General features: G+C 36.6%; 1 protein-coding gene across 1 annotated transcript in view; it reads left to right on the top strand.

Annotated features, from left to right (window-relative positions):
• Positions 1-12,214, top strand: part of WDR76 (WD repeat domain 76) — a 51,774-nt gene that overhangs the window by 4,446 nt on the left and 35,114 nt on the right. Inside the window, exons 4-5 of the mRNA XM_002913173.4 lie at positions 6,773-6,865; positions 8,504-8,559. Coding sequence (XP_002913219.1) covers positions 6,773-6,865; positions 8,504-8,559 — 149 coding nt within the window. The remainder of the gene's footprint in view (positions 1-6,772; positions 6,866-8,503; positions 8,560-12,214) is intronic.

Raw genomic sequence — 12,214 nt, 5'->3', positions numbered from 1 at the left:
GGCAAGATTTTATTCTTTTTCATAGCTGAATAATATTCCATTGTGTATCTAGATATATATATATATATATATATATATATATATATATATATCCTTTTTCTTTTCTTTTTAAGATTTTTTTAATTTTTAAGTAATCTCTATACCCAATGTAGGGCTTCAACTTAAAACCCCAAGATCAAGAGTCACATGCTGTACTGACTGAGCCAGCCAGGCACTCCCCAGATCTTCTCTGTCCATTCATCTATTGAGATTTTAGTTTGGTCTAAGGAAATAGGGTCAGAAATTAGAACATTAGGAATAAGTACTGAAGCAGAGTCATACATGCCCAGCATATATGTAAGTAGGATAAACTGAAAGATCTAGCATCTTTTTTTTTTTTTAAGATTATATTTATTTATTTGTCAGAGAGAGAGCAAGAGCACAAGCAGGGGGAGCAGCAGACAGAGGGAGAAGCAGGCTCCCTGCTGAGCAAGGAGCCAGATGCAGGACTTGATACCAGGACCCCAAGATCATGACCTGAGCTGAAGGCAGATGCTTAACCGACTGAGCCACCCAGGCATCCCAAGATCTAGCATCTTTAAAGGACATTTCATTCTTTTCCTTTTCATTAATTATCTTTTTGGAGCTTTATGGCACCATACTTGAGAAACATTTTTATGCTACCATGCTTGAAAAACAATGTTTTATTTATAAGCTTATTTCTTCCCCACGTGAGGGAAGGCTTTGTCACGTCACAGACAAGTGTTGTGGCCTGTAAGTAGAGAATTCTAGGGGCGCCTGGGTGGCTCAGGCGGTTAAAGCATCCGACTCTTGCTTTTCGCTCAGGTTATAATTTCACAGGTGGGGAGATTGAGCCCAGCATTGTGGCTCTGTGCTCAGCGGGGAGTCTGCTTGAGATTCTCTCCCTCTGACCCTCCCCTCACTTGCATTCTCTCTCTAAAATGAATAAATAAATGTTAAAAAAATTTATTCTATTTTCTGGGGAACTTGCTAAATTTTATCTCTTTTATTAAATATTTAATTTTTTTTTTTTTAAAGATTTTATTTATTTATTTGACAGAGATAGAGACAGCCAGCGAGAGAGGGAGATTTTATTTATTTATTTGACAGAGATAGAGACAGCCAGCGAGAGAGGGAACTGATGTGGAGCTCGATCCCATAGCGCCGGGATCACGCCCTGAGCCGAAGGCAGACGCTTAACCGCTGTGCCACCCAGGCGCCCCAAATATTTAATTTTTAAAAAATATTTTAACTTCACAGGGATGGCACTGTGAATATTTTATTAAATATTTTCTTTTATTAAATATTTTTAATTTTTATTTTATTAAATATTTAACTTCAGGGATGCCTGCGTGACTCAGTTGGTTAAGCATCAGCCTTTAGCTCAGGTCATGATCCCAGGGTCCTGGGTTGGAGTCCCCCATTGGGCCTTGCTCAGCAGGGAGCCTGCTTCTTCCTTTGCCTGATGCTTCCCCCGTGTTCTCTTGCACACACACTCTCTCTCTGACAAATAAATAAAAATCTCTAAATTAAAAAAAATATTTTAACTTCACAAAGCATTTTTTAGCAGTTTTAAGTTTTGAGAACATTTTGGGCTTACAGAAGATTTGGAAAAATAGTACAGGGAATTCTGATATTTCTTTCACCTGGCTTCCTCTTGTGTTAATATCATCCATAACCATAGACCACTTATCAAACTAAGAAATTAACCTTGCTACAATAATATTAACTGAAGTACAGAATTAATTTGGATTCACCAGTTTTTTTTACTAATGCCCTTCTTCTGTTCCAGTATCCAGTCTAGGATTGCACACTGTGTTTAATAGCCATGTTGTAGTCTCCTCCAATCTGTGACAGTTCTCAATCTTTCATGACCTTGGCACTTTTGAAGAGTACTGAACAGTTATTTTGTATAATGTTTCTCATTTTGGGTTTGTCTGCCGTTGTCCCGAAATTAGATTAAGGTTTTGCATTTTTTGGGAAGTGTACCGTAGACATGAATGTGCCCTCCTCAGTGCATCATATCGGGGTGTACTTGATACATTTACTGGTGATGTTGACCTGGATCATTTGGCTAAGGTGGTATTTGTGAGGATTCTCCAGTGGAAACAATATTTTTCTCTTTGCAATTACTAAATATTTTGAGGGAGATAATTTGAGACTATGCATGTATCTGGTTTCTGTCATCAAGCATATTTAATTGAGATGTAATTCACATAACATAAAATTTACTATTTAAAAGTGTACAGTTCAGGGGCGCCTGGGTGGCACAGCGGTTAAGCGTCTGCCTTCGGCTCAGGGCGTGATCCCGGCATTATGGGATCGAGCCCCACATCAGGCTCCTCCACTATGAGCCTGCTTCTTCCTCTCCCACTCTCCCTGCTTGTGTTCCCTCTCTCTGGCTGTCTCTATCTCTGTCGAATTTAAATAAATAAATAAAAAATCTTTAAAAAAAAAAAAAGTGTACAGTTCAGTAGTTTTTAGTATATATACAAGATTGTACAATCATCCCACTATCCAGTTTCAGAACATTTCTTTCACTATGAAAAGAAACCTGTACCCTTTAGCAGTGACTGTCAACTCCTCCACCTCCCTAACCCAGCCCTGGAAACCACTAATCCACTTTCTTTCTAGATTTGCCTATTCTGGACATTTCATATAAATGGAATCATATATGTAGCTTCTTGCATCTAGTTTCTTTGACTTAGCATAATGTTTTCAGGGTTCATTCATGTTGTAGTATGTATCAGTACTTGATTCCTTTTTATGGCTGAATAATATTCCATTGTATGGCTATACCACATTTTGTTTATCCATTCATCAGTTGATGAACATTTGGGTTGTTCCCACTTTTTTTGCTGATGAGTAGTGCTGCCAGAAGCTTTTGCTTATGAGTTTTTGCTGAACATATGTTTTCCATTCTTTTGGGTATATACCTAGGAATGAAATTGCTGGGTCATATGGTCAACTGTGTTTAACTTATTGAGAAACTGTCAAATTGTTTACCAGACTGGCTGTACCATTTCTACATACCAACAGCAATGCATGAAGAGTCTACTTTCTTTACAGCCTTGCTAATACTTGTTATTTATCTTTCCTAAAAAAAAAAATGATTGTAAAATACACAACAAAAAATTTAGCACCTTAACCATTTTTAAATGTACAATGTAGTACTTTATGTTGTTTATTTACATTATTGTGAAACGAGTCGTCAGAAATCCTTTCATCTTGAAAAACTGAAACTCTATCCTATTAAATAACTCCCCATTTCCCTCCTCCTGCCATCCCCTGGCAACTACCATTCTACTTTGGGTTTCTTTGAATTTGACTAGTATAGGTACCTCATTAAAGTGGATTCATGGTATTTGTCTTTTTGTGACTGGCTTATTTCATTTAACATAATGTCCTTAATTATTCACTTTTTTTTAATTAAAAAAATTTTTTTGAGGGTAGGGTAGGGGTAGAGGGAGAGGGAGAAAGAAAATCTTAAGCAGGCTCTATGCCCGACATGGAGCCCAACCCGGGCTCAATCTCACAGCCCTAAGAGCCTGAGCTGAAATCAAAAGTCAGACCCTTAACCAACTGAGCTACCCAGGCACCCCCCAACCCCTAAGTTTTTTTTATTAAGTAAATTCTAGGGCCAATGAGGGGCTTGAACTCACAGCCCTGGTATCAAGAGCTGCATGCTCTACCAACAGAGCCAGCCAGGTGCTCCTTGTCTTTTTGATTATAGCCATTCTAGTGGGTGTGATGTGATGTCTCATCATGGTTTCGATTTGCATTTTTCTAATGACCAGTAACGTTGAACATTTTTACATGTACTTATTGGCCATTTGTGCTTTGGAGAAATATATTTTTGAGCCCTTTGCCATTGGAAAAATTAAATTGTCAAGTTTTGTTTTCAATTATAAGAGTTCTTTTTATATTCTGGACACTAGACCCTTATTAGATACATCACTGGCAAGTATTTTCTCCAATTTTTGTACTTTATTTTCATGTTCTTAATAATGTCCTTTGACAGACAAAAGTTCTTACTGATTTTATTTTTAAAAATTATTTATTTATTTGAGAGAGCGCATGAGAGAACGAGAGAGAGACAGAGCAAGTGCACAAGCAGAGGGAGAGGCAGAGGAAGAGGGAGGCGCAGAATCCCCACTGAGCAGGGAGCCCAATGTGGGGCTCGATCCCAGTACCCCAGGATCATGACCCAAGCTGGGGGCAGATGCTTAACCAACTGAGCCACCCAGGCACCCCAAAAGTTGTTAGTGTAAATTTAATTTTTTTTTGAGAGAGAGAAAGTGCACACATGTGAGTGGGGGGGAGGGGGGAGTGGCAGAGGGAGAGAGAGAATCTCAAGCAGAGTCCATGCTGAACACAGAGCTGGATGCGGTGCTTGATCTCACAACTGTGAGATCATTACCTAAGCCGAAATCAAGAGTCAGATGCTCAACCCACAGAGCTCTGCTGTTATGAATGGTGTTGTTTTCTTAAAATCATTTCCTGATTGTTCATTGTTAGTGTATAGACATATAACTGATTTTTGTATATTGATTTTGTATCTTGAAATTTCTCTGAGGTTTCTTATTAGATTTTGTGTGAATTCTTAAGCATTTTCTATATATAAGATCATGTTTTGGCAATAAAGATAGTTTTATTTCTTCCTTTTCAATCTGGATGTTTTTTAATTTTACTTTTTCCCAATCGTCCTGTCCTAATTGTCCTAGAATCTCCAGTACCGTGTTGAATAGAAGTAGCAAAAACAGACATACTTTATTGTTCTTGAGCTTTAGGGGAAAAGCTTTCAGTCTGTTGCCATTAAGTATGATGTTAGCTGTGAGAAACATCTATTTTCAAAAAACTTTTATCTCCAAGTGATTATAAATGCATAACAATTTGCAGAAATAGTACAGAGAGGTATCATGTACCCTTTACCCAGTTTTTCCCAGTGGGTACATCTTATATAAACTATATCACAGTATCAAAACAGGGAAATTCACATCATACAAGGTATGTGTATAATTCTGTATCATTTTATCACATGTTGGTTAGTATAACTATCACCATAATCGAGATACAGAACTCTTCCATCTCCACAAAAATTTCCATTGGGCTCTTTCTTTTTTAAAATTGATTTTAAGTAGGGTCCAATGTGGGGCTTGAACTCACCACCTTGAGATCAAGAGTTGCATGCTCTAGGGACTGAGCATATTATTTTGTGTGTGTGAGGAAAATGTTTTATTTTGGTTGAAGGAATACATGTACATCCGCATTTAAGTCATATAATTCCACATATGTATATGTGTATATATGGACACACAAAGGTAATTCCATATGTACACACATATTTACTCAGAAACATATCAAAACACCCAGCAATTTTCTACCACATACTTCTTTGTTTGTGATTGCTGCTGCCCCATAGATAAATCATACTTTCAATCTTTTTAGCTTTTATCTCTTCCATATTATCTTGATTTAATAGGGAAGATGAAGACTTGTTCAGTCATGCTACACCTTTACTATACACATGTGTCCACCCACTCCTTTCCCTTCTCACATTCTTGCTAGGCATAGCCCAAGCTCTAGCAGAGTTTTAGCAAAGAATATATATATTTTTTCATGAAACATTTCCTGAGCACCTCCATCTTCCTGTTTCATTCTGGACTGTTTAACCTTTTCTTGGCCTTCCTTTTACATTTTCCTTTGAATTTCTTTTATCTTTTATCATTCCTGTGCTGGAACTTCTGTACCCTGGATACTGTCTTGGATCTTTTTTTTCAGTTTATTCTCTTAATTTGGATGAAGTGCAGCTTCTAGCTTCCTGAGAAAAGATGTAGGAGAGGTTTCAGACAGGTTACATGTCTGAAAAAGTCTTTATGCTGTACATTTGATTGATGGCTTAATTGGATCTAGAATTGTAAGTTGAAAATAATTTTTCCTTAAAATTTTAAATACTCTTCCATTGTCTTCCAGCTCCCCTCAATATTGAAAAGTGTCAGTCTGATTCTTGCTTCTTCGTGATCTTTTTTCCTTATTTGTAAACTTTTTTTTTTTTTTTTTTTTTTTTTTTANGTAAACTTTTTTTTTTTTTTTTTTAACCTCTCATCTCAGGTGTTAAGAAATTTTGTGTTGTGTGTAAGCTTTGGTCTTTCATTTGTTGTGCTACATACTCATTGGGCCCTTTAAATCTGGAAACTCATGTCTTTAGTTTCGAGAAACTTTCTTATTATTTCTCTGTAACTTTCTCCTCCATTTTCTTTGCTCCTCTTTTATCCCTATAATAATTAGTTTGATATTGGACCTCCAAGCTTGATTCTCTGGTTTTATTGTCTTTTCTGCCTGTGCCTTTATCTCTTTTGCTGTTGTTGTTCTTTTATCTAAATTTCCTTAACTCTTTGAATGAATTTAAACTTTTCTGTTACTGATTTCTTTCTCTTTTTGTTTAATAAAAAGATGACTGTGAATAATGGTATAATTAATGACCAGTAGGAAGTAATTTGCTGTTAGGTTACACTACTTGACTTCTGATAATGTCATTTGTTATTTAATTGGGAAGCCATGTAGATACCTTGTGATTATCCCAAATTCAAACTCTTACACTCAGTATCCAATGCATCAAAGGTTGTGTGTCACTTGGTAAGATAGCATGTAATGAATAGAGCAGGTGCAATTTGAAGGAAAGTATACATTTGAGAATTCAGTACCTAGTTTTGTGAGTGCTTTTGCTATGGATCATGCAAAGTAACAGAATTTTTTTGGTGTAATTTCATAGGATGAATTTTCAGGATTATCACCGTATGAAAGGAAGAGACTGAAGAACATATCAGAAAATGCAAACTTTTTTGCTTCTCTTCAGTTGTCTGAGGTTTGTGTGGAATTTCTAATTAAGATCAAGATGCCATTCCTCTTGCCAGTAGGTCAATAAAATAGTATCGGGTTTCATATATCAGATAAGGGAGGGTAAAATTAGGACTGAGTTTTGCATTTAATAGGAGGAGGTTACCATATTTTATTGATTCTAAGACTTTTTTTCATTTTAATGTTTTTGAAATTGACATCTTAAAACTATAACTGGCAGTTTTTCCTTCCTTTTGTTGGTGCATAAGATAATGGTGTCTTACGAACGGTTGTCTTGGATTCAGAGAAACAGGGTATGTTCCAAATGGTTGCTTTACCTCTAAAGGTTAAAGGAGAAGTAGGAGGAATTGGCTGAGGAATGTGTGGTATAGGAGTGAGAGGACAAGTAAAAATTCTTTTCTTTTAAAGATTTATTTATTTGAGAGAGAGAGAGAGTGCACAAGTGGGGGTGGGGGAAGGGCCAAAGGGAGAGGGACAAGCAGATTTCCTGCTGAGCAGGGAACCAGGCACAGGGACCCTGGGATCATGACTTGAACTGAAGGCAGACGCTTACCTGACTGAGTCACCCAGGTGCTATGTTTTGTGTAGTGAGCTTTAAGGATAAATGGCCAGGGGCGCCTGGGTGGCTCAGTTGGTTGAGCGTCTGCCTTTGGTTCAGGTTGTGATCCTGGGGTCCTGGGATCGAGCCCCACGTCGGGCTCCTTGCTCAGCAGAGAGTCTGCTTCTCTCTCTGCCTGCCAGTGCCCCTGCTTGTGCTCTGTCTGTCAAATAAATAAATAAAATTTTTCAAAACTAATAGTAAATTCAGAATCTTAAAAAAAAAGATAAATGGCTAGATGTATGCTTATGTTTTATAATCATTATAACTAAATGTGTAATTTACGTTGTGTCTTCACACTGTGAGTAAAACTTCTGTGTGTGAGATAGCCCTTTAGGAGGGTATGTGATATTTTCTTTCAAAAGGTAACAAGCCCTTGGCTCTATTAAATAATTTCTTGATTTTTTTGATTACGCATTCCCAAATATTCAGCATGTGTTTGCATCTTGAGGGAAGGGAGGGTGAGTTAATATAAGGGACTAAATTGTTAAGTCACTAAAAGTTGAAAATTCATCTGAAATTTAGACAAAGTTATCTCTGATTTTTATTTTAGTTAACAGAAATTATGATTTGATTTATAGAAGTGTAATACAACTTTTCTGTAAAATATTAAAGTAGAATTGCCTGTAGTAGAAGTTAAGCCTTTTAATTTATAATAGTACATTTGATTTAATGTTTAATGTTCAGTCATGTAAACTCACTAGCAACCTGGTCCAAGGTATCGGAATGTCAGTACTTTCTGGTACCTTGTCAGAATGTCAGTACAATGTGGGGCTTGGACTCATGACCCTGAGGTCAAGACCTGAGCCCAGATCAAGTCTGATGCTTAACCAACTTAGCCACCTAGGTGCCCCAGTCCTTTAGATGGTGTTATATACTTGCTTTGATTATTGATGGTATATTTGTCTCATGTATGTTACCAAGAGCAGGTATCATATCTTAAGAATCTTTATTTCCTATATATATCTTAGTTTAGTGTCGATAAAGCAGCATACTTAATATTTTATAAGGTAGTATCTTTACATGTATGTTTTGTGTATTTTGCAGTCAGCTGCAAGGCTCCGTGAAATGATAAAGAAGAGGCAGCCTCCTGAATCCAAAAGGTGAAAGACTTGGTTTACAATGCCTATACCACAGTGTATTGTTGAGTTATTTATAATTTGAAAAAATGGTTACCATGGTAAAATAAGAGACAGAAACTGTAATCTTAAACATGTTGTTTCACATCTTCATGAGCTTTTGGTGTGGTCAGTGTTCTGGATTTTGGCCATTCTAATAAGTGTGCATTCATATCTCATTGTTCATTTAATTTCTATTTCTCTGGTAACATGAGGTGTAGAGCATCTTTTCATATGCTTTTTGCTGAGTATATATTACTTTGGTGAACTGTTAAGGTCTTTGGCCCATTTTTTAATTAAGTTGTTTGTTTTTTATTGTTGAGTTTTAAGAGTTCTTTGTATATTTTGGGTAATAGTCCTTTATCAGATGTGTCTTGTGCAAATATTTTCTCCCATTCTGTGGCTTGTCTTCTCATTCTCTTGGTATTGTCTTTTGCAGAGCAGAAGTTTTTAATTTTAATGAAGCTTACTTCATCAATTTTTTCTTTCATGGATTGTATTTTTGGTGTTTTATTTTAAAAACCATTGCTATATCCAAGGTCACATAGGTTTTCTCCTGTTGTCTTCTACAAGTTTTATAGTTCTGCATTTTACACTAGGTGTGTGATCTATTTTGAGTTAATTTTGTGATGGGGTAAAGGCTGTGTCTAGGTTGATTTTTTTTTTTAAATGTGGTTGTCCATTTGTTCTAGTACCATTTGTTGAAAAGATCATTTTTGCTTCATTATCTTGCCTTTGCTCTTCGTCTAAGATCAGCTGGCTCCCTGTTCTGTTCCATTGATTTGTGTATTCTTTCATCAATACCATACTGTCTTTAAAAACAATTACAGCTTTGAAGTAAGTCTTGACATTGGGTAGTCAGTCCTCAAACTTTGTTATTCTTCTTCAATGTTGTGTTGGTTATTCTGTGTTTTTGCCTCTCTGTATAAGCTGTAGGATCATTTTGTCAGTATCCACAAAATAACTTGCTAGGGTTTTGATTGAGAGTACGTTGAATTTATAGATCAGCGTGGAAAGAACTGACATCTTGACTATCTGTAAACATGGAATATCTCCATTTATTTAGTTCTTTGATTTTGTTCATCAGAGTTTTGTAGTGTACGTCATATAGATCTTGGAAATAATTTTGTAAGACTTGAACGTAAGTATTTCATTGTATGGGTGCTAATGTAAATGATATTATATTTTTAATTTCAACAAATTTCACTTGTTTATTGCTGGCATATAGGAAAGCAATTGACTTTTATATTAACCTTGTATCCTACAACCTTAGTTTAATCACTTATTAGTTCCAAGAGTTCTTTTGTTCATTCTTTAGAATTTTCTACATAGACTGTCATGTCATCTATTAGCAAATGCAGCTTCTTTTTTTAACCTAATAGATTACTGGTTTATTATAAAAGAATATAACTTAGGACAGTTAAAGGAAGAGATGCATAGGGCAAGGCATGGGGAAATGTTACAGAGCTGGGGCGCCTGGGTGGCTCAGTTGTTGGGTGTCTGCCTTCGGCTCAGGGCGTGATCCTGGAGTTCGGGGATCGAGCCCCACATCGGGCTCCTCTGCTGGGAGCCTGCTTCTTCCTCTCCCACTCCACCTGTTTGTCTCTCTCTCACTGGCTGTCTCTGTGTCAAATAAATAAATAAAATCTTAAAAAAAAAAAAAATGTCGCAGAACTTCCATGCCTGATCTCAGAGTGTGCCACTCTCCCAGCATAGCCATGTGTTCACCAACCTGGAAATTCTTTTATTTTTAATTTTTATTTAAAAAAATATTTATTAATTTTTTTTTTGAGAGAGCGTGCATGTGAGCAGGGGGAGGGGCAGAAGGAGAGGGAGAGAGAATCTTAAGTAAGCTCCATGCTCAGTGCAGAGACTGACTTGGGGTTTAATCTCATGATCCTGAGATTATGACCTGAGCCAAAATCAAGAGCTGAATGCTTAACTGACGGAGCCACCCAGGCGTTCCCAACCTGAAAACTCTTGAACAAATATAGTTTTGTTTTTTTCTTCCAAATCTGTGTACCATTTATTTTCTTGTCTTATTGCATTAGCTAGAACTTTTAGCTTAATGTTGAAAAGGAATGGTGAGCGAGGACATCCTTGCCTGTACTTGATCTTGGTGGGAAAGCTTGGTATTTCAACCATTTAAGTATGACATTAGCTCTAGGTTTTCTGTAGATACTCTCTATTAAGTTGAGAAAGTTCCCCTCTAATTTACTGAGATTTTTTGATTTTGTTTTTGTTTTTTATGAATGGTTGTTGGATTTAGTCAAAAGCATATTCTGCATTTGTTGATAGGATCATGTGATTTTGCTTTTTTAGCCTATTCATGTGATGGATCACTTTGAATGATTTTCGACAGATTACATTAAGTGATTTTTTAGTGTTGAACTAGTCTTGCGTACCTGGAATATATCCCACTTGGTTGTAGCTTGTAATACTTTTCGTACATTGTTGGGTTCAATGTACTATATTTTGTTAAGGGTTTTGCATCTGCTCATGAGAGATTATTGGTCTGTAGTTTTCTGTTTTGTAATGTCTTTGGTTTTGGTATTAGGGTAATGCTGGCCTCATAGAATGAGGTAGGTAGGATTCTCCCTGCTTCTTTCCTCTAAAAGAGATTGTAGAGATTTGGTATAATTTCTTTCTTATATATTTGGTAAAATTCACCAGTGAACCTATGTCAGCCTGGTGCTTTCTATTTTGGAAGGTTATTAATTATTGATACAATTTCTTTAATAGGTGTAAGCCTATTTCAAAGTATCTATTTCTAATTCAGATTGTGAGTTTAGCAGTTGAGTCTTTTCAAGAATTGTCCATTTCATCTAGGTTATCAAATATGTGGGCATAGAGTTGTTCATATCATTCCTTTGTTGTCTTTTTAATGTCCACAGGATCTATAGTGAGACCCCTCTTTCCTTTCTGATATTGATAATTTTTTTTTCTTAGTTAGCCTTGTCTGAGGCTTATTGATTTTATTGGTCTTTTAAAATTTAATTTTATTTTTTTATTTTAAAAAATATTTTATCAATTCGAGAGTGAGAGTGAGAGAGATCGCAGAGGGAGAAACAGACTTGCTGCTGTGCAGAGAGCCCCACATAGGGCTTGATCTCAAGACCCTGAGATCATGACCTGAACTGAAATCAAGAGGTGGACGTTTCAGCACCCAGGTGCCCCAAGTTTTATTGGTTTTTTGAAAGAACTGGGCTTTTGGTTTTGTTGATTCCCCCACCTCCGGTGATTTCGTGTTTTTAATTTTATTGATCTGCTCAACATTTATTATTTCTTTTTTTTTTTTTAAAGATTTTATTTATTTATTTGACAGAGATAGAGACAGTCAGTGAGAGAGGGAACACAAGCAGGGGGAGTGGGAGAGGAAGAAGCAGGCTCCCAGCAGAGGAGCCTGACGTGGGGCTCGATCCCGTAACGCCGGGATCACGCCCTGAGCCGAAGGCAGACGCTTAACTGCTGTGCCACCCAGGCGCCCCAACATTTATTATTTCTTTTTTCCTCCTTACTTTGGATTAATTTGTTCTTTTCTTTCTAGTTTCCTAAGTTGGAAACTTAGATGATTGACTTTTGACCTTCTTTCCTAATATATGCATTCACTGTTATAAATTTCCCTGTAAGCACTGCTTTC

Source organism: Ailuropoda melanoleuca, chromosome 5 (assembly GCF_002007445.2).
Source record: "Ailuropoda melanoleuca isolate Jingjing chromosome 5, ASM200744v2, whole genome shotgun sequence".
NCBI classification, from domain to species: Eukaryota; Metazoa; Chordata; class Mammalia; order Carnivora; family Ursidae; genus Ailuropoda; species Ailuropoda melanoleuca.
This window is presented reverse-complemented; position numbering and strand designations above follow the sequence as displayed.